Genomic DNA, 23,319 nt, shown 5'->3' on the forward strand with positions numbered 1-23,319 from the left:
GCGTAAGGAATTTTCGCGGATGCGAGAAGATTTTAGTACGAATTTTGTACTTTAAGACACGATGTTGAGATGGTAGGAAGTAACTGCTTGTGAATTATATAGTGGCTTTCTGTTTCTGAGCTGGGTGCAACAGTGTTGGGCGTGGGTGGATGAAACGAGAGTCGCCGGTGGAAACGAAAGGATCTTGATGCGTAGGCACAGGTGTTTTAATGCTTTCAAAACGTGACCTTGCGGAGTAGAGATTTGCGAGGCAGAGGGAAATTCCTATAATGTATCCTTTGCTTCGAGATTTTCTTACCCAACTGGGGATACTTTACAAAGTGCACTATGGAAAAACCAACAGTTTTTTATCTGCCACGAACTTGTAACAAACTTGTACATTATATTTCGAAATTGTAATTTCAATTCTTGAAAAAGAAATAAAAAATGTTTCAACCAAACTACCGCTCTGTTCAACCTCATCTCTAGAATCCTCTCTATCTTTGCTTGAACCATTAACCATAGCCTACGCTTTTCTTTCGAAATCTACGCCAATTCTCTATCACGTGCAAAAATAACGGAAACCCAAATCCAAAACTTATCTTCGCATGATCAACCGAACAGAACCTCCGTCGACGTCTCGGCCTGTGCCAACCGTAAAACTCCGTACTCACTACCGTTCCAACCAAAGAAGAAATCCTTACTGAGAAATTCTCTGTGTGTTCTACTGCAAAAATAAGAAAGAACGACTCCCAATGCAATATTGCGTTCCCTTGCATCATCGACAGCACAGTCCATTTTTCTAATCATGGATTACGATCGCGATCCAGGAAGGTCAAGAGAAGCGTGCCAATCGAAAGTGTTTCGTATGCCAAGTCAGTATGCGGCCGAACCCGTCGTTTCCTAGCCTGGAAGATCGTGAAAGTGTAAGAAACTGCGTTGCAGATCCACCGCGTGCCGTTTATCGGCCAAGCATCGATAAAAATGCAAGGTGGCACGCGGCCTGGACCTTCACTGCCTGTGCAAGCGGCACGGTGGGCGGACTAGCAACGACCAAGGCGACTGAACTGAACTGGACTAGCGAGATACAACGGGTTCCGATTCCTTCAGGCGCCACGCAACCAACGGAGAAACTGTTTCCTGCGATCGATCGTTGCGCCAATTGTCACCTGATCGTGGCCCGGCGATCATATTCCGATTTTAACGATTGCGGTTTGCTGAAAATTTCCGAGTTTCGCGTTCCGAGGTTGATCTTGGAGTGTTGAAAGGATTTTGCAATTCATTCGGTCAAGGGTTGGTGATCTGATTTGGCGGAGTTTAAGTAGAAACTGTTGCATCTGCACTACTTCGTAGACTAAGAAAACTGAGTTTGAGATTGACGAAGTTCGATATTATTGCGCGAAGGAGCTAAAAGAATTGAATGTTTGTTGAAGAACTTTCTAAGCAGAATTGCATTGTGGCGCGTTTGTATTCTTTGTACTAATGAAATATACGTGGATTGATTAACTGCGTTTGTTTGAGAGATGAAGTTAGAACGGTTTAAAAGCAGCACGATTGGAAATATCTTGAAGCTTAGTAAACGATTAAGAAATTTTTAATCGTGACTTTACGAGTTCTGATGGAAATTTGCGAATTTTAGTTGTAGACAAAATTTCCATCTTCGGTAACGTGAACATTTAGAGGTTGCAATTTTATACTGATTTTTACTCGAAGCTTCACGAGTTCTGAGAAAGGTGGACAAGGTTCTGTGAATCGTCGAATATGAACAGTAAGAGAAATGGTGTGATGATCAGCAAAAATATATTATGGTAACTACCTTTTTTTACGAATATAATATAAGAAGAATATATTAATAAGTATATTTAAGTGCCGTGGTGATTAATTATCAAGATGGTATATTAATCTTGTGCTCAAACTAAAGAGATAAAATCTACCGCCTGCTCTAAGCTAAAGACGAATGAATCGATGTACGGTGACTTAATTAGACAAAATTAAGAGCAGTCGATTCTCATTTAGTATCCTCTATCTAACCGAACGGAATGAGAATGTTGCATGCATCGAATGTCTTTTCGCTGGCGAGAAACTGGTATTCAAAGTGGACGGGATGGAAAATAGAGGAAGAAGAAACAGACGCAACCGGTCCTTTTTCTAGGCGGGAAAAACTCAGTAGGAAGTCCGCGATATTACAGTTAGCCACGTGTATAATCTACCGATTATCCACCTGATCCCAAGCCTGATCGGACCATTGTATTCGATCGGTCGAAATCTCGTCGACTACAATGAATTTCTGTTTCGTAGCCTTACCGTTAATGCACACGAATCGATAAAAAACAAACATGGCAAAAATCCATGTCACGATGTCCGTTTCACCGTGACCAGGAAACAGTAGCAGATATCCTACGTAAAATAATCTTTAATCCAAAATAAAAAATATTATTTCTTGTAAAAATATCGTGTTTTCACTTTGGACAATTTTGCTCCTCCGATTTTCACGAAACAACGAAATAACGATGCTAAAGTTTAAAAATTCGTACATTTCTCATGTTTTAAGGCGTTAAAACACGTTTAACGATTGTCTTTTCTTAACAATTATCTATTTGCGTTAATTATGTAAGAGCGAGATTCTTTCATTATTTTCGAAGATCTTTCAGATTCTTGACACGAGTCTATGGCACTCTACTTGGCTATAATAATCATTGAAGATTCGAATAGATCGAAACATATAGGATGTTTGCTCGTCGTAATAAAATTATTTTCGACCGTACATAGAAATAAAAAAAACCCACAGTGCTTCTAGATATTTCCGGTAAGATGTACAATTTTAATCCGGATATACTAATCGTTTCAGTGGAAACAAAGTCGTCCGACACGATGTTTCCCGTAAACGTTAACAGGAACGCGACATGTATTACACATACATATGCAATTAAGGTTTCTTCTTCATTCTCGATGACGAGGGTAAACGAAAGTCTTTTTTGTTTCATAAACTGGTTAATCAGTGGACGATATAAAGACGCGCAATAATTGAATAACAGCTATAACAGGAGAATAAAAAGAATCGAGCAGAGGATTTTTAATTTACGCCTTTGGATTCCTCGTTTGCTAGAATCGTGTGCAAAGAATATTCGATTGGATGCATGAAACAATTTAACGGCTAGAACGAAGATAATGCCAGGTTGTCGTTAGCCTGACTTTTTCCATAGTTAATTTTACGTTGAGATGCTTTTTACAGCACATCAGGGATGGCCGTATTACGTTGAACGTGTGTACTGTAGTTTGTTTAAGGTTTACAGAAGATACAGAAAGATCGTATAATTGCACGAAATGACAGCGAGTAGGTTACAACGTGGAGTTGCACGAGTTTGCCTTGGACGACCTTTCATTACTGATCGTTAAAATCGTCTAAACGATCACCGTGCGGCCGACGATGAAAAACTGTACCGTTCCGTTAAAAGATATGAGGGTGGCCTTGAAATCTGGCGTACGCCTTCATTAGCATAGAAATCTGTATTGTTTCCTGTGTACCTGAGTGTTTCTGCAATTATCACGTACACAATATATCACAATATACAATGCGATCGTAAAACAGTGTCCTGCGTTCGTTATCATGAAAAATTTTTCCAAGCATGAAAACGTATCGTATGAAATTGTACGTTATACAGCAGAACCTGGTGTATCCGAACAGGTTTGGACACAAGGCAGTTACAATTGCATTCTCCTTTTTTGACACATAAATTAATTTGTATAAAAACAAAAGATATATTAATATACACGCTATAAGAATATGTGTTTGTGTTGCAGATTCGTATTGCGAAATTACGCTTGATCGTAGTTCGGCGAATTAAATCGATATTAACTTGTCGATATAAACTACCATAAAGTTTTACCGTATATGAAATTAACAGGACGATACTTTTAAAAAGTTGAAACGTAGAGGCGACGAGCTTGAAATGCTAAAAATCTTGACCTACGCCACTGTGATTTTCAGCTGAAGATTCGCGGAAGGGAAACTCGCCCGTACGTGTACGAACTGTAGAGCGGAAAGCGCGATTTGGCGGCAGGTATCGAAACGAATCGCGTCGCCCCGGCTCTTTCATTTCTCTTCGTGGTAGATACGTGGCCCCGTCGCGTCGGTTCCACGAGACAAGCGCATAGATGCGACGATCGTGCTTGAAGATAGAAAAGTTGCATAGCTGGTCGAGGGGCTCGGGAAACGGGTCGCGATTCGTTGCGTGCAGAAACGGTCTGGCGCGGACCGCATTAGAATACGTATTCCAATCTGTATCGAACGTTCCGCGTTACTCATATCGCGCGGCTGTAAACGCGTGGGCTATGCCGTATGCTATTTAGTAATTTTCATAACGGCCACAGATATCGTTCCTTGGATGAAAAAAAAAAAAAAAAAGAATGGAAAGTGTATCTACGTACCAGGTGTCGAGAAGTGATCACGCAGCGGAGGCTGTTTCTATGAATATCAATACGATTTTTCAACGATAAAACACACTATAGGAATTTTACGGTGGTATTGTGAAGGCTGACACGATTTTATTACACGACTGTATAGCAGATATTGTTTTTCAGATAAAAGATGTCGATACGTACGACTTATACTAAAAACGAAAGTTTTTAGCGCTGCGACTATCATCATATACGTGGATAATAATAATTAAAGCAAGAAAAATGAATAGACAAATCATTTTTCTATCTTACAATTACTAGAAGTTATGGTTCATTTTTCCAATAGTATTTCTTAGGAATCGTAGAATCAAACGTCTGGAATCCATCGTTTTAAATCGTCAAGGTATTGTGTAAGTTTATTGTTTGTAGCCGCTTACGAAGCTTCCACGCTTTTTAAATGGCAATTTGATTTTATATTCGAGATTTTATTCACGTAAGGAAAAATATTCCAAATATTTTGTTACTTGAAAACACATCATCGTTATTCGACAAAAATAAAACACAGTCGCTTTAAGAAAAAATATTCAATACTAGGTGTCCTAATGTATTTATAGCCGATAACGTAATATGGTTACCATTTTATCTTTTTATACCAACGATGCACTCATCTGTAATTACCCTAAGAAAATCGTTCCTAGTCATTTTTATTTTGTTTGTTATCCTCGATCCTAATTTTTTCTGCGCTCCTTTTATACGCGTTTCGGTTCACCTTGAGCCCGTGAAAAGGTAGAAATTCGCAGCCGAAGCTTGTTCCGTGACGTCTCTCGCGGTTTCGAGAGACGTCTACTCTGGTTCAGTGAGCAAAAAGTCAATATTAATTTCCGGTAGCTCTGATGGATTTGTCATAGTTCCACCTCCGGTCACGAACGCCTCGTAAACGGCTCGCCTCGTCCCTCCTCTGTTCGATAAATGGGTGACTGGACCGGCCATTACTGAACGAGATCGCTGGTTCGATCTACGATCGACTTTGTAATTATTTAGATCGCCTGATCGATTTACTATCCAGCCTTTGATACCGTTTTTCTTGTTTTACGAGGTTTGAACTAGTTCGAGATGGATATCCGTGGGATTTCTTGTTGGAGATTTGGTTTAAAAGATTGAGATCGCTGGACGTTAAGTGTTTGAGAGTACAGTATGGTTTGAAAGGAAACTGACTTCCAGATGGAAGTTTCTTGAACAGAAATACCGTTATCGATTAATTAATCCTTTTGTAGCATAAACAGCATTTGATATTTTATCGCAAGAGTTTTCGTAAACGTTTTCGTAACCAATAATATATCTGTTGGAAGATGGAGATCGGCAAGTACAGTACGGCTTGAAAATAATTGTGACTTCGATCGAAAGTGGGAGGGTGAGGTATCGAGATCGAACGACTAATCGAGCGTATCAAGTTGCATTAGTTATTGTTCCATTAGACGGAACTCGTTCTCCAAGCAAGCGTTTGCTCTCCGAAACGATAAGTGACATGTCAGGAACGACGTTGGTTTTGCTAATTTGACTTTCGCTCGCACCCGTGTTACGTGCCTGTTTAACGGGTTATTAGTCCGCTGCGATTGCACCGGCGCGTTCGTGTTACCGCTGAATTCTAACATTCAGGGAAACAGATATTTAAGATAACTTTCGAATCTTTCCCTTACCGATATCGTTATTTTAAAACGAAGTTACGAAAATCGTTGCATAGATTGTTCTACCACTTACCGAAGAGTCCATACTAGCAGATCTTGGACGAAACACTCACTTTCTCTCTTCTCTCATTGTGTCTAAGGTATAGGTCTGTTAAGTGAGCCTTACTGAAGAGTCCATACTAGCAGATTGTTTTACCAAATAGTAAAGGAACGAAAACAAACAAGTTAGCCTTTATAAAGGCAATTTAAGATTATTATTGTGAAAATTATACTATTATTTATCCATACACTAATGAAACAAGGAGGAGACGAATTATTTCTCAATATAAGATCAGAATATACAGTTCCTTGTAATTTATCAAATAATCAAGAAGAAAATACAAAAGAATCCGAATTATCTCTCGAATATAAAAAATAATAGATTTTCTACACAATAAAATTACTAACAATAATTCGCAATAATCGATTGAGTAACACATTCGGAATCATTGCGCGTGTCACCGATGACAAACGACGGACGAAGTGTGATACCTACATTACCTGCATGAGAACATAAATCTTCTCATATTTTCACCAGGAAGAATCTTGTCTAGCACAACGTTTAAAATCCAAAAACGATGCGTACAATCTCAACGAGTTCGACCAGTCTCCACCCTTCCGTGTACTTAGAAAGCCATTACTCAAGAAATTCCAAGCCGTCCGGCAAATTCAACCGATCCAACGGTAGATCCCTATCCGTGATCCTCTAGCTACCGTGGATCTCAGCTTGCCTCTGTCCACTAAGAAAAAGATCAAGCAGAGCCGAGTTCTCGATGAAGATAGAAACGTTCGGGGTCAAGGAATCGGCAGATGAACCAGCAGATAATCACGGAACCGGCGTTTATATAGAATGTAGATGTAATCACCGGGCTCGCAGCACTCGAAACAGAGGAGACTCTCTCGAACGCAACCCAGGTTCTGTACCTCTCTCTTTCTCTTTCTTTGGGAAACGAGAGGCCAGATGTTGATCCTTGCCAACGTTGGTGGGATGCAGCTTGGTACCTGTTACCTGCCACCTAGCGTTGCACGATGGGGGATGAGAACGAAACCACTCATGGGATTAGAGCGTGCCACGTGCCACTACTTCTACAGGTGGCTCTTTAAAACTCACTTATCCGCCTCCTTCTCCGAGTCACTCCCTCGCACGCGTCTCTATCCCTCGTGACGTGCGTTTGCAACGAGAAAAATTGACAGGTATCGGTCAGGAAGATTAATCCTTTGTCGTTGGACCGCCACGGAGGAGGCGCTCGAACTTTGTCTTCGATGTCGAATGACACAGCCAGTGTGACTGCGGTGAATATTTACGTTCGCTTCGACCAGAGTTGGTAGTAGCAGTAGAAAAATATATCTACAAAGGGTTAAAGAATGGATGTTTCGATCATTTTTGGAAGCTTACGTGCAGTAAAATCGAGGAAAATTAGGGATCCCGCGTTTCTTGAGTTCTTCTGTTAGCGACGAAGAAATTGAAAGGAATTTCATTTGTCTAAACTTGTTAGACGATGAACAGTTTCCGTAACAGGATATCGTCTACGTTTATTATATTTCCTCTCTGTGTAGAATGTTTCATTCGACTAATAAGAGTTGACGTTCGGATAAGTGGGGAAATCTATTTACTCCAATAAAAATTTCGCTGCAATAAGTAAACTTCTACTTTGCAACGGTATTTATAAAATTGGCAATCGACGGAACGTTACTTGAGCCGACAGTTTTCCGACTCGTAGACGTGTGGGCCCCTATAACGCAAAAAAGTAAATCGATCGGCTGAGAGATCTCGTAAGTCGATCCGCTCAAACGAGCCAAAAAAGAGGAACCAGTGGAAAAATCGTTTGATCCAATTTACCCTTTCTCGCAGAAAATTCATTGCTTCTTACTTAGAGGCGTGCAAACCATTAGAATTCCAGAAAAAACACCAAGAAATGGGCGTCGGTATAAACAGGTTCCCCGCAAGGTTCGCGTTTTTACGTAATCGAAAAATCGACGGGAAACCTAATTAAGCGGTATGCAATCGCGAGTTTGCGAGTCGGTCGACGAACCACGATCGCGTTCCGAGCCAAACGATCCACGAAATGATCGTTAATTCTCGTTGCACGTGCAAAGTACCTATCTTTTCAGATTGCTAATCAGATACAAAGGTGATAAGGTTGACGCTGCTGTCGAGATTCACGCGATTAATCGTGCAGTGTGCATTACGATCCTTACGGGCTTAATGTCGCCGATCGTCCCTTGAAATGTGACTTTGTATACTGGCCAATGAAATCTTATACGTTGCGTGTAATAAGCGGTGTGCTGCTGGTTTATGGCACGCGTATATCAGTGAAAGAGATAGTGAATATCTGAAAGTGATATTTGTCATGGTCTTTCAGTAGCAGAAAACCGGAATCAGAGCACAGAGCAAAGGCTGAGAAGAGTTGACTGAGAAATTCTGAAGAATTGGACGAGAGTTACAGTTGCTTTATCGAGCAGAGATACGTACGATGGTGTGATTGAAAGTTCCGTATATCGTTTGATGTGATGTTCTTTTAGGTTGATTGTATAATAGACTCGAAAGTTTATTATTTTGAGAAGTTTGTGACAGTAGCATCTGTGTCTTTGAACAGTTTATAGTAGCTCTAATTTGATATTGCTTGGTTGTTAGAAATCTATAATGTCAGGAAGTTGTACGATATCTTTAGTTTGGTATTGAGTAGATAAAAATTGAATTGTGTGGCAGTAGATAACGTGGTTTTTCCTGATATAAGATACCGCGGATTTTACAAAGACGCACTTAAAAATGTAACTCCAAGCTTAATTTTTCCAAGAATAGATATTACTTTAAAAGGAATTAAAGAATTCCATCATAAATTCTAGTTCGAAAGATTCTGTCTTATATTCTGCTCCAAGTGACACAGATTTGTAAAATTATCGGTAGAAGAAATTATTCCATAACGAAGGTATTGCATCAAATTCCAGTGAATTCTCCTTATCAAACTCAGAATATCCCGAATAATCATCGAAGAATTCAAGTCACCTCCAAATTTCTCCTCAGATTTAAAACAATCCGTATCAATCGCCAAAAGAATAATTCAAGAAATCGACAAATTTCTGCATCCTAAAACAACTTCACCCGTAAGCAATCTACAGACTCCCTTCCCTAAAATTCAAAACACCTTCGATATAACATTACAACGTGAAACAACGCCTCTACACTGCACGCTATCTGGTCGTTGCATCGGTAGAACGAGGCACGAGATTCTCGATGGAAGTCTCGGGGGACCCGATCGTGCAAGAACGGCCGTGAACGGCACGTGCCACGGCTGGCTCATCCGGAACCGGTGATTCGCGAAACCAGGCGCGTCTTTTCCCTTTTAGCTGGTCCACCGGCTGGACAGGAAGCTGTGAAACCGGAATCGAAGCTCGAACGGTGCCACGTCGCGACAGACGACGCGAACGCACTTACATACAGTACGTATCTGTCACGTGGGCTGCCGCCTCTCTCGCCATGCTCCAGTAGGCTCGTGGATTTTTGTTCATTAACAGGACACCACGCGCCACCGGATTGTCGACCAGGTCGAGCCAGCATCGACGTACAGCGCGCGATAACAATTCCTGGGATTTACGAGTTGATTCCTGATAAACCGTGAAACTGCTCGATTCCTCTACGATATATCACTTGCACGATCGATCGATGATTTATGACGTTTCCTGGTGTTAGAGTTCGAAGGTGGAGCGTGCAGTTGCAGCAGCTGTTCCAACTTCGATGGGACATCGTGCAGATTTGCAGGGATTGGCTTGCGAAGGTTAATTGATTTGGGGTGTTTAGGTGTATCGGTAGTGAAGGAGGCAGTATTCGTTAGATAATCAATTTGTGGTTCATCAATTTTGATAGATTTAGCTATTAGCATTTTAAACGTTGACAGTTTACGATATAGTTACTAATTTTCTTGCTGTGATTATTATAAGTTGTTCAAGGGTGGTAAGTATATCCAGCAACTTTAGCAGAATTTATATCTTATTCAAATGTAATGTTAGTTAAGTAGTTGCAATTATTCAAAGAAATTATTTGTCTTACACTTGTTTGTATTCTTAGAAAGGAACACAGTCTTTACGCGTTTTTGCATTTATTGTCTCTTTCCACAGTTGCGCATTGTAGGTTTTGCGCGATTAAGAGATTAGATTTAGTATGCGCCAAGGCAGTGGTAACAATTAATGGAAACTATGCTGTGATGGATATTTTATTCCAATGCAGTCACTGTAATAGTAAACATTTTCAAACAACTATTGCAATTTTAACAAAGTATAGACAAAATTCCTACCTGCCAATGGTTTTTCAAAACCTACGTATTTAATCTTAAAATTGTTACTTGACTTAAAAAGAAATATTGAACTTCTAACTAGTACGAAGACCTATAAATAAATCATGATATTGAATTGATAATACTTATGTAATTTCACGTTTTATGAGCACATCTAAGGAAATAGAATCTAAATGAAGTACCTCGTTTCATCTATTTTGTTTTTACACATTACGCAAGTCTCATAATAATCCAATCGCAATTTAACACTGTAAAGCAAGTTCTCATAAACTCGTGTAATTTAACAGTTACGTTATAACTACATAAATCCTCAAACTTTCAATCTGGAGGAACGATCGGCAGCTACAGATTCGTGTTCGGTTCACGTTGGTCACTGTACCTCGCTATTAATGTAGATATATGCGTTTGTGAATTGCTGGTGTACCTGCACCACGTGCGTCGTCGCTGTGGCCAAGTACGGGTAATGAGGCTAATGAGCAACCACAGTGATCTTTTTGTTTGATGAAAGCTCGACCGAACGCCGATGCTAATCCCTCGCACGCTCGTAGATTACGTCGACGAGCAGGCTACGCCTCGACTGAATATTCATGCGGGCCATCGAGTGTCGCGCGATCATCGTCGCCTCGATATGCCCACGACCATCGTCTCAACTAGCGAACATTGATGATAAGGACGAACGAGTTCGTGAATTCTTCGATCTTTATGAATTATTCAATCCTTCGATCGTAATTCGCTACCCCATCGTTAGTGCAAATAATCGTGGTAGACCCGTTCATCCGTCGATTAAAGCTTCATAAAGCTGCAATTGAGAAATTATGATGTTCCTTGTGTTTCATCCGAGTAATACGCGAGTTGAATTTAAAATATCTTTTGATGTACTAATTTCTTTATCCCTTTACATTAGTAAAATATAGAGGTGAGATACGTAGAATAACGAGAGGATTCGATTTATGCAAAAGAACCATTTCTATTAACAAAAAGAAAAGAAATGTAGTTGTTGGAAGTACATGTAACATTGTAGATATTAAAAAGTATTGTTCTACAAATGTGATATTTCTTAAGCTGTTCATCTTCTACCTTCGATAATTTTCTCTAACTGCACTGATAACGAAGTTATCATTCGAAACGGTTATGTGCATCACCCACATGATAAAGAGGAAGCTAATATTTTTTATTCGCCCACTCTTCGTCCAAAAATGTAACCTTCTAACTTTCAAAATCTCTCAATCGCTCCACCTTCATCCTTCCTAACGTCGAAGAGAGCCAGAGAGCGTAAAGGAAGTATCTTTCGAATTTCCAGGAGAACAGCGGCGATGATCGCGCGCTTACGTAAACAGTAAATAGTGGAAGGCGATGTTGGCAGCTTAACTAGTCAGCCACTGGATAGCCTTAGCCACCGGTAGTAGTCGTCTGAACGCTACCTTTCTTCCTGCTCATCTTTCTTCGCCGGCAGCTCGATCCTCCTTGACTGGCGGTAATGGCGGTGCTCTCGGCGCTTAACAACGCGTGACAATATGCATCAAGAAATTGCCCGAGCACCCTGAACGTTTCACAATGGATCCATACCTTGCCTGTTCGCGGTACACCAACGTAGAAGCACGTTCTGAACCGATTGCAAAGCAAAAGCTGAGGAGTCGAAAGGGAGAACTGTGGCGAGTCTCACGCGAAAACGCCTATACATTATGCAACCAGTGGAACCCATAAAAGAACGTTCGACGTTTGGGATAGAAAATGGGATTCTGGAAAGTATTCATCGCTTCTGGAACGTATCCCATGGGATTTCGAGGTTCGGTAGACTCTATATCGACGCCTGGATTATTTTCTTTTCCCTTGTACTATGGTTCGTCGGTCATGTTTATTAATTTATTCGAATCGTCCGGTGGAATCTCTGGTATTCCAGCGATGATCTATATGGCGAAGCGTTCCACGAGGATTCTGTAACTTCCGTGTTGCATTCTTTCTCACGTTAGCCAGTTCGATCGTAAAGCCGGAAATCGGGCGTCGGTTAATATGGCCATCTTTTCCTCTACCGGTCCGGCCAGGTCGATCTGTTTTTAATATTGTTCATGGTGGAATATTAAGCGCTACAGGTTCTAGTTAGTTGTTCGTATAGGTTGAATAGGCCTGGTTGGTATGTGCTGCTTCTTGTTTCTTACCGTGGAATTCGAGGGTTTATTAAGTACGTTGAATGTCCGAGGCTCTATATGAGAAATTCTTTCGCTTTACGAGGCGCTGTGAGATGAAGCTGGTTTCTAATCGATACGATCAAGTGAAATTTGTAATACGATTAAGTGTTTCGCTATCTGTAACTGCGTAAATTTTTAATTCATAATCAACTAGACTATACCGGGAATTCAATGAGAACTATTCCCTTTTATAAATACATTTCTATGGTGGCTCTATACAATACAACTCTTAAATGTATTTATTTAACCGTTTCGTTCATACAAGTAAATTTTCTGATCGTGTCTAGTAGCATAAATATCATTTAACTATTTCATTCATACTATATTCTTCGTTAAATATGAGTATGCTTGTTTAACTAACAATACGTTTTCGATATTCATTCCAGCTACGAAACTCAGGAATCCTCGCTTAACTATTCCATTAACCTAAACTTATCCTGTAACCTAACACAGTTCCGCGAGTAATCCTAACTTTTCACCCTTCGTTACAAATCTCATTAGAAATGTGCAATTCTTCCCAAAAAATCGATTAACGTATACAAACTTTTACTTGGACAAACCATCTGTGAATCCAAGTTTGGAAACCTCCTACAACTTCCCTGTAAATAACAATCACACGCAAAGCTTCCTTCCTTGCGCAGACGCGATTCTTTCGTTGTTTGTTGGTTGCGGTTCTAAAATTCCAAATTCTTTCACAGAGTAACCCATCTGCGAAACCCAGTCAAGAAATGTCGTACAACCTTTTCCTAGATAGTGACCGCACGCGAAGCTTCTTGCTCTATGCAAACACGATCGGTTATTGGCATATAGCAGTCTTGGTAATCTTAGCAGTCCTAGTGGAACGTAATCTTTTCACGAAAGAACCCATCTACGAAACCCAGTGCAGAAATGTTTCACAACCTTGCCTTCGATAGTGACCACACGCGAAGCTTCTTTCTCTACGCAAACTCCCTGGCAAGATTCTTCTGTCGTTGGCTGGTTGCAGTCCTATTGTAGTACGCGACCAAATTCTTTCACGGAATAACCCATTTGCGAAACGCATCCTAGAAACCTTCTACAACCTCCTTCTAGATAGTGACCGCACGCGAGGCTTCTTTTCCTACGCAAACACGATTGCCTGGTTGTTGACTCGTAGCAGTCCCGGCGAGTTCCGACAGTTAGAGGCTCGCTGTCTAAAGAGAGGGGCTAGTTAGCGAGGTGCGCGGCCGTTCGGGGCTGCCATAAACAATGGTTTTAGCGAGTGCGTACACAGAGCCGGACTCCCACGGTTCTCGCAACAGGGAAAACGGGAACGTCTCCTCCAACGAACGAGCCTGGTCTTTACGCGCACTTTGCCCGTCCGACGTTCACCCACTTTGGCTTTAGTTAAGGCCGTTTCTGACCGTGGAGACTTCCTCTCTCTCTTTCCCTCTCAACGATCGTCTGGGCTTTTACCCGACGTTTACTCGGCGTTCTAGCTACATTCCAGCGTCCATTAGGCGACCAGCACGAGCCCCCCTTGTTCGAAACCACGCCGCGGACCAGAAGGTTATCCCGATTGCCTACCAGCTAAACAATCATCCTTCCCCTCTCACCCGTCCTCATTTCCGATAAGTTCCTGCCTTTTTTGCTTACCCCCGGTGCAAACGTTGCAGTTTCTTTGCCCAACGGCGGGAAGCCCTGTCGTTCCGACGTTAGCCGTCCGATAGTTTTTTCGGCGCGGAAACGACGAGATGATCGTCGGTTTTCTCAGGTTTAGACAGCCACAGGACTAGGCGAGTTTCTCTGGTTACCTGAGATTCGAATAGGTGTTGGGTGCGCTCTCTCTTGTCGCTATTTCGAGTGGGATTTGAATGGGATTGGATTTGATACGAAATTGTTCACACATTGTTCATAATATCTATATGTTTGTGATGTTATACGTTGTTAAAGATTTGTGATTCTATTTAGAGTATTTAAACTTAGGGCTTTTTAAAGGAATTTCAGGTTTCTCTTTATGAAAAATTCTGTATCAAACAGGGCAAAGTCTTCGCAGATAATTTATTTATAGGATGCTTTAAATATCACTTTAAACATTTCAAATATCAAGATGCAGATGTTGATCATTAAAAATAAAATATTAATCGAGATATTAATTAAAACTACATCTGTCGTGGGATACGAAGAAGTATTCCAATTTTTAACCAATCCTTTGCGATTTGAAAAGTTTTTTTGGAACTAAAAATTCTGCTTCAAGAAAGAGGGGATTATAAATATTTATGAACGTGCCTTCTCATTCTTATCACGTTCAGCGATCTTCCTTTCTCCATTCTTTATCATTGAAAACAAAATTAAATAGAAATTTCCACCTTACAAGTGTCCGTAACAGTTCAATATTCGATTGTTCAATTACAAATAAAAAACAAACGACGAGAGTTTGATACTTCAAACGATTCTCAGATCTTACTCCCACGCACAAAAAGAATCACGGATACCTTACGAAAATTGCGGAACACGGATGCTGTTTGGAATTTCACGGATGACCGGCGAACAACCAATGACAATTGGCTAGTCCAACGTAGCCAGCTCGGGAAGATTTTACGCGATTCTTCGGAGCAATTCTAACCGCGGGAACGAGAGATATTCTCGTCTTTATAGCTACTGATTCTACCGTACGTTTATTAATACGCCGCCAGAGTATCGCTGCCCCGAGAATCCTCGAGTTCCACGAATCGGTTCTAAAGCAAATAAGGGAATTATTTTCTGTTATAAGCGGATACTTCTCTGTTTACCACGTAACTTGACTCTGACGAAGTTTTAGAATAGTATTTGCAATGGCCTAGAAAAGTAGAGTAAATAAACGCCGCCTTTCACTGTTGTATCGTCGGAACACCAACGCGATTACGATAATCTAGCTGGACAATGAAAATGATCTAGAACACCATTGAAATGAAAAGTACATTCTACTTGTTTTAACGTAATGACGACTTCTTTTTGATTGACTCGATCGCGTTCTTGGATGTCATTTGAGAAATACAAAGACAAAATTCTACAAGAAACAAAGTCTTCGATTGAAGATACAATTTGTAAAATTTGACAAATGTATAAAAATATAAATCTGCGCAAACATCCGTAGTCTTGTGACTCTATGGAAGATACGGCGATTCGAAATTTTCCCTTGACAAATATCTGTGATGATTAGTCGTCACCGATAGAATACGAGTACTGTCTATAACCAATCTCCCATAAACTTTCCTTTTCTTCGAACGCTAGAAACGTAGTTACAATTAAAGAACGTCTAGAGGAATAAAAATGTTCATAGTGAATTCAACGCCCGCAAACACGAACGAAACGAAACATTCGATCGATAGTCTAAAAACTAAAATTCCATAAAATTTCCATTCCATGGAATATTAAAAACCTCATCGCGAACGAGTAGTAACGTTTAACGAAAAATCGGATTTCGTTGGCCAATCGAATGGCCACCAACGAACCAAAAATTCAATTTACACCCTGAAACAATCGAATCATCTCAACTTCCTCCGAGCACGGAGGTCGCAAGAAAAGCAATTCTACCACGGTGGAACCGAAATACGGAGCGGCTAAGCGTCCACTGCTTGGCATCTAGGTCGGCGATCCGGCCAGAGTATCGGCCGAAACGGACACCTCCATTCATCCTTTCATTCATCCGGGGAATCAGCGGTGGCTTAAGCCCTCGCAGGCGGCGGCCTTCTCGGGCCCGTAATAAGCAAAAAAGCAGAGGCCTGCCGGGCCATTACGCGGAGAAGAGCGAGGAAATCGTCGACCGCGGGCGTAAAAAGCGTGGCAAAGGCGATTCGAGCGCGGCTCGACCGCCGCCGCTTCATTTTTCTGCCACTCTCCTCTCCCTCTCTGCAACGCCCGCGACGATGCTAGACACGGCCCGCCATTGTCTACGGTATTCTTGCGCGGGAAAAGACGCGAGAACTACCTTTGGATCGAAACTGTGTTACCATTTTCTTGAAAGGAGGGCGGCGGGGGGAGCTCCGTGCACCTGTGGCGCGACTAACCGACACGGCGGAAAGAAAACGCGGTAGGGAGTTGATTTTTCATGGGGAAGAAGCTTCTTGCGTTCGCGTTCGAGAAGTCTTTGTTCGTCGGGAATTTGTTTTGTTGCTCGTCATTTGAATGGCTGAACGGACGAGGCATGTTGGTTGAGCAGCTAAAACATGGATCGATGAAGATCCTATCGGAGGTTTCCGAGAGCTAACTTAAGGTTTCGAATTTTTAGAATAGCACGTTGTGTCCGTTTTGCATCCTCTCCGTAGTATCGTTTATGTATTTGTTTAACTTCTGCTATTGCTCTACGTATATCGTATTTACACGAGGATTTTTGAAGTTACGTAATTTGTTAATTACTTTATGCGTATGATTACTTCGAAACTTTGCAATGTATTTATGTAAAGGAAATTGTATTCAAGGATTATAAGGAAATATGACAAAGAGGACATAATTGGAAACAATAAAACGATATGGTTGTAAATTATTTCGAGCAAAAGCCTGCCTCTGATAATGAAATTAATAACTGATTTATAGCATTAAAGGGAATATTCGTAGATTTCTTAATGATTATTGCACTGATAATTTGTGAATATCGAAAGTAAAGTTTAAAAATGCGCAATGAAACGGTGACTACGCAGTATTATAAAAGGATCGAGTGACCATATGGAGTCACAGAGATGGCAAAAATCGCAAGAATAATAAATATTAATAGAAGAACTCACCAGTGTAGAAAACTACCCGTCATCGTGACGTTGGATGTTCTTCCAAGGTCGTAGCGTCAGCATCCACTCCCATATCTTCTTTGGAACACACCACTGAATCAAAAATTACTTAATCAGAATCGCGCAGTTAACATTTACAGACACGAAGCTTCGAGTACGCGAGCTCGAGCGTGACTGCCCTTGTCGTTCGAAAATTTTCGGGGTGGGGCAGGCACACTACGCAGATGGATATCGAAGGTTGTGTTTACGTGTTTCAAAATTTAAAATACAAGTATATTATGTTTCGAATGTGTATGTTGTTGATTCACAACTCCCCGTGCGCAGCAATTCAAAAGAAAAAAAAGTCGCTTCTTTACTCTATTAAACGCACATTATTTCCGAAATTATCGAGTTGAAAATCTTTTACTACATAATATTCTTAATAAAAATTCATTTTGACCATGCAATTTATTAATTCTCCATTTTCGTCGTATACTAACTTAAAAAAATAATTCTTTATATAGTTAATAAACGCTATTTATTATTTAACTTACTTTGCGTGCTTAAAATTTTCAATTAAAAATGGATTAGATTATAAATTTTATTAAACATAATATTTTTGTAATTCCTCTTTCATTAATTAATTCTGTTTTGTACAAATGGAAAAAGTTTAACGTAATTGGATGTTGAATATGTTCTAGAAGGAGACGAGGGGTTGAACAGACGCCTCGTCCAAATCGACGGGGTGTTGTCCGAGGCGGAGGAGGGTGGCGGAAGACGAGGGTCGGAAGGAGGGTGGCGTGCTATGATCAGCATGGAGCTTCCGGCACATACGACGCAGCATGGTGCTCTTCACCTGGGGGTCGGGGTCGGGGTCAACCCAGGTGACCCAGCCGGAAGTGCTCTGACCGCCATTCATCCGCATCCTCAGGATCCCCTGGCCCTCCACCACCATAATCACGGAGCTGCAACACCCGGAGGTATGCACGAGGACTCCAAGAAAAAACGTATGTTTCTTCTTTCGAATCCATGTCCCCCATTTTTTATTTACTATAAGAATAACGTAGGAAAGTGTTCAACTTGATTTCAAACTCGAAAACATTATCTTAAAAATATTCAATCTTTTCTTCGTAGAATGTTACTATTAGATAAAGACACTTTCCTGCGATTCTAGTTTTAATTAATTGTAAGTATATTCAATTATTTTCTGCGTCAAATATTTTTTTTATTATAAATCATTTTTATTATATATATTATAATTGTTTTTATAGAATTCACGAAACGGAATTTCATAAGACGAAGACAATTTCTTGCGATTTTACTTCTCATTAATTTTAAATATACTTTAATATGGCTCATGAATCTGCCACATTTTTTGGGACTCTGATAGAACTTGTAGGAATAAATTTCTTCTCGTTGAGCATTAGTCCTTCAATGAAATCGATATAGATGAGTTCATGACAATTTTATTCGTCGATTAGCGGGACAAACGAGTTTCGGTACGACGTGCAAGTCGCCAGGTTAATGTTTCATCACGGTAATTGGTCTTCTTCTTGTCCGCGTTGTCGAGTCGACGTCCACCCTATAAAAACGAGCCACGGGTGATGCCGACACTTGTATACTGGTTCTTCGCCTGCCTCTGTGTATCAACACACTTCTGGACATTCCTCACATTCCTTTCCCTACAACTTGTTCTTTCTTCTACTACGTTGCAATCTAAATTTCTTCTGCTCTTTGCCACAACTTCCACTATTTTATCCAAGCATTTTTCCATACGCAGGTAAATTTATATTTAAGATCGACTTAAACGTTCGGTATACATGTACGTATATGCACCTTCCTCTAACTTGAATCTCATAAATACGAGGATAACTTTATCGTAGAAATTTGTGTTCTGATAACGAAGGCGTACAATTTCATTTTGTAATACGGTTTTCCCAATCCTATTGCATTTTATCCTTCGATGTTCCAACGGTTTCGCGTAAAGGGAAATCTATTTCTCGAACTTATCAACTTCTCTCAAAATAGCTATCCTATTGAGAAGCTTTCGAAATTTGAGAACGCATGGACGCTATAATTAAAAATCGTGCAAAAGCCGTGTCTTATTGTTTGAAAGGAGTAGGATTGTTCTTGTTACAGCGAAAACAACGAGACTGAATATGAATACTTATGAATAAAATAACGTCAAATCGTGTAACTTTTAGGATCATAAAATAACCAAAAGACATCGTTCGACATTGGAAATATGATAAGAAAATTTGATAGATAGATATTATCGCCCAATTAAAATTTCTTCAGAATATTATACAACAAATAAAAAGTCACGGCGAGATTTAAGATCTCTGTTCGGCAAAGCTCTGTAATCATCCCGGAGAACTCGTAATTTTGGGCTAACAAATGTTTCTGACGTTCACGTAAAAGACGATAAAGAGACAATAAAAATTTCATTCGATGCTGTGTGATCATGTACGATAAAAAGCAAACAGCAACATAGTATGTAAGAAACGTCATACAATAATTCGCGGGCACGGGTCAACAGCGCTATTCGATCGAATAGGCACTTTCAAGCTTTTTACTTTCGATCGCGACGTAGCGACAGCTAATAACGCGGTCATATTTTTCGCTTGATTCCAAGTCAATAGGAATGTTGTAGCAGGCAAAAAGCTGGGGGCACGTGCTTCGCGGAAAGCCACGATAAATCTTCGTCCACGTTGCTCTTCCAGCACGATCTTTCGCGATGACGGTGCACCGTGTTCGCTGAGTCAACTTGGAATTCAGGAATACGTTCGATCGTGTGCCGCGGGAATAACTCTTTCCCCGCAGAAAATCGACCTTGTTCCCAGTTTACGTGGACGAGTCTCTGTGCACGGCGCTCTCCGAGCGGTATAAGAGGAGGAGATTTTACGATCGACGTTATACGTCTTCGTGGAAGACGAATGGATCCACTTTCGGACGCGATTTATTTGTCAATTAGCCCGATACCAGAGATGATTTACGGCGCAATTGTCCCGCTCGATAGAGGCTGATCGTCTGTCGAGGAAAATTGCCGCGTTCAGGTTTATGGATTTATTAATTTCGCGACTGGCAAAGGGACGGTTTTGATACGCGTTTTTTTTCTCATCCTGATGAGATTTAAGTTTTCCGTTCGGCGAAGCCCTGTAATCTTCCCGGTAGGACTCGTAATTTTCGGCTAACAAATGTTTCTGTTCTCATTCGTGCTAAATCTATGTAAAATTCACGGAGACTTCGCGCGTCCTCGCCAGTTTCTTTACGATTAGTCGCTGGGAACTTGTGTCGATGGATTATCTGAATCGATAAGTAGAGAAACGTGACAATTATTTATACAGGTACAATACTAACGTTCAATTCTTAAAACACAGAAAACTTATTCTGTAAGCGTATTTATCGACACGTCATATATAACAACAAATTATTTCAGAGGTGGAAAGTATCGATATAATTTCTAAATGGCTCATGTACAATTACCAATTCGAAACTCTCTTTCACTCGGTCTACAAATCATCGAATCCTAGAAACAGTCTCCCAATAATTACAAACAATATGTATAAAATATATATATTAAATAAATTTCCTTCTTAAAAGTCTCAATCTCCTGCAACAAAATCCAATTTTTCAACGTAATCGTATGTAGTCATCATTAATGGCTACATTTTTGGCTGATAGAGAGGAAAAGTGGAAGTTTTCCACAAACTAAATTTGGAATAAATCTCCTCAAGATATCTAATCTCCTTTTCCTCGTCCATCGTCATTTACAATTATAGCAAAAGATTTGTCGTTTTCTCGAGCAGAAACAGTGATTCCTCTAAAATCTCTTCATTAAACCGTAATGACACGCTGCTACGTAAAGGAGCCTGTTATCCGGGGTTGCTTATCCCCGCATCGATATCGACTTAATTGAATCTTATCCTCGCGGGACATCGAGCCCGGGCGATACGTGCCGATCCTTCATCAAAGACCGCCAGAACAAGAGCCGCGTGAAAGGCCTCCTTGTTCCGAACGGAACAATCGAGTTAGCTGAAGTTGCTCCGAGTTCCACGGCAACGATCTTTTCGAGCACACGTATACGTATACACGGTGTGCTTGTCGCGTCTGGTTCACCTACTTCGCCATGAAAAATTCGTTCGATAACGCGTGACTCATGGGAATAGTCATTGAGAAGCTGTCTCGCAGCTGTTGGTAATTCGGACGAGTAAAATGGGATCATTGATTCTTGTGAATGGTCATATACATATCCTTCTTTGTTCTTTAACATTTAGTTTGTTTTTTGGATACGTTGCCAACACTTAAGCAATTCCATTAATGGCAGACAGCATGTTGGATTACCTTCACCTACATTTGCTGTTTTATTATTGCTATTTCTTATTCTTATTAGTTTGTCCTGTTACGATTTTCCTTGTATTTCGTTTTCAAACGTTTTTAATTTATGAAATAGACTCTCTATATTAAATATGACGCGATAAAGTACTACGTACTGTTGGCTCTTCCACATTTTCTTCCTAGCCGAATCGACGTGTAACCATGAAATACCTCTAATTACCATTCTATTATCCATCTTCTATGATTGTCATCCTTCCAAGAATTCTCGACAAATTTTCAGGCATAAAAAGTCTAGGCGAATTATTCTAGTGATTAATGAATCAGTCAAAGTTATTATTTCCACTGACAAGTAGTATTATCCTCAATTATTCACTTAAAAGCAAATATTGTTATTTGTTTAAAATAAATTACACACGCTCCTTTAAGAAATCAAATGGCTATTTCTAACACACAAAAAGAGAACTATCAAGTAGAACGTAAAACCTGTATCACAAACATCAAATGAAAAATTACACGAAAAGATACCCGGTACAAATCTCCGGAAGATCGTATTATTATAAATCTATAAAATTACCACGAAAAATCACGAATACTTTCAACCACTTTGATAGTTCCAATTTCACCGAACATATCGAAAAATAATATCGATCCGTATTTGTTTCTATCGTTAACGACGAAATATCGACGAGCTAGAGGATCTCTGATGTAAAATGACGAATTCGACGAAACCACCCTGTATAGACGCGCAAATGCGCTCACAAAGAGCACGGTGAAGCAGTAGTTCTCCGGAACCAGCCGTCGCTTGGTGGACTCTCGTCGTGGTCGAGTCGCGTACACGTATATAGTCGTTCCGGACGCTGAAGAGAGTGGCGCTGGTTAAGGAAGATGAAAGGCTGCCGCCGTGGCAGCAGCCGCTAACGCGGCATGGCCCGTGGTGAACGGCCCCGTACGGGGGAGGGAACGGAGGAAAAGAGGCATCCAGGAGGGGTCGTTAAATCTAATGATATCAAGTATTTGACAGAGAGGGCCGGGATCAGTTCGGAGACCACACGCGCGTGTGGCACTCGCGAGTCTACTCGCCATCAACTTTGTTCCTATTCACAATCTATTTCACAATCATCGTTTACGTGTTCTTTTCTTGCGCTGATATAATTGTCGCGTTGATAACGCATTCGAGCGTTTGGACTATTATTCTTCTTGTTGATCGTGAGAGAGCTTATTTAGGGCTTTGAGAAAAAGATTTCAGAAAGATTTCTATTTCTAGGGATTCGTCAAGATTCGTAATTCTATTGGAGTATATTAATTTGGAGATGTCTTTGGAACGACGATTTCATCTTATCTTTTTCTTTTAGAATTGTAATTGTCGCCTCGACATTCTTGTTGGTTACAGGCAAACATAACTTCGCTGCTATTCCACATTTTATGTATTCAAGCGTGAACAGCATGATTCATTAACGTAATTTTTTTACATATACCATCGATTTAATAGTACCAGTCGCAATTACTTTGTTGAAACAGAAGATTTACATAGACGGTAGGAAATAAAATGGTTAAATGAATTTTAATAACGTCTAAGCTGTAACATCAGTTGCTCTGGATGTTGTAGCGGTGTGATCGATCGCTTATGTGTTTAAACGACAATAATCGCCGCTCGTGATCCGTTCTCATCAGCCAATCGATTTATCAGGCAATCGTATCGCGG

At 40.5% G+C, this 23,319-nt stretch overlaps 1 protein-coding gene across 1 annotated transcript in view; it reads left to right on the forward strand.

The window, feature by feature from the left end:
• LOC117240377 (paired box protein Pax-8) overlaps nt 1-23,319 on the forward strand; it is a 196,155-nt gene that overhangs the window by 32,648 nt on the left and 140,188 nt on the right. The window contains exon 2 of the mRNA XM_033506388.1: nt 17,981-18,286. Coding sequence (XP_033362279.1) covers nt 18,085-18,286 — 202 coding nt within the window. The 5' untranslated portion in view covers nt 17,981-18,084. The remainder of the gene's footprint in view (nt 1-17,980; nt 18,287-23,319) is intronic.

This window comes from Bombus vosnesenskii, unplaced genomic scaffold (genome assembly GCF_011952255.1).
Source record: "Bombus vosnesenskii isolate JDL3184/JDL3185 unplaced genomic scaffold, Bvos_JDL3184-5_v1.1 scf7180000014621, whole genome shotgun sequence".
In the NCBI taxonomy this organism is placed as follows: Eukaryota; Metazoa; Arthropoda; class Insecta; order Hymenoptera; family Apidae; genus Bombus; species Bombus vosnesenskii.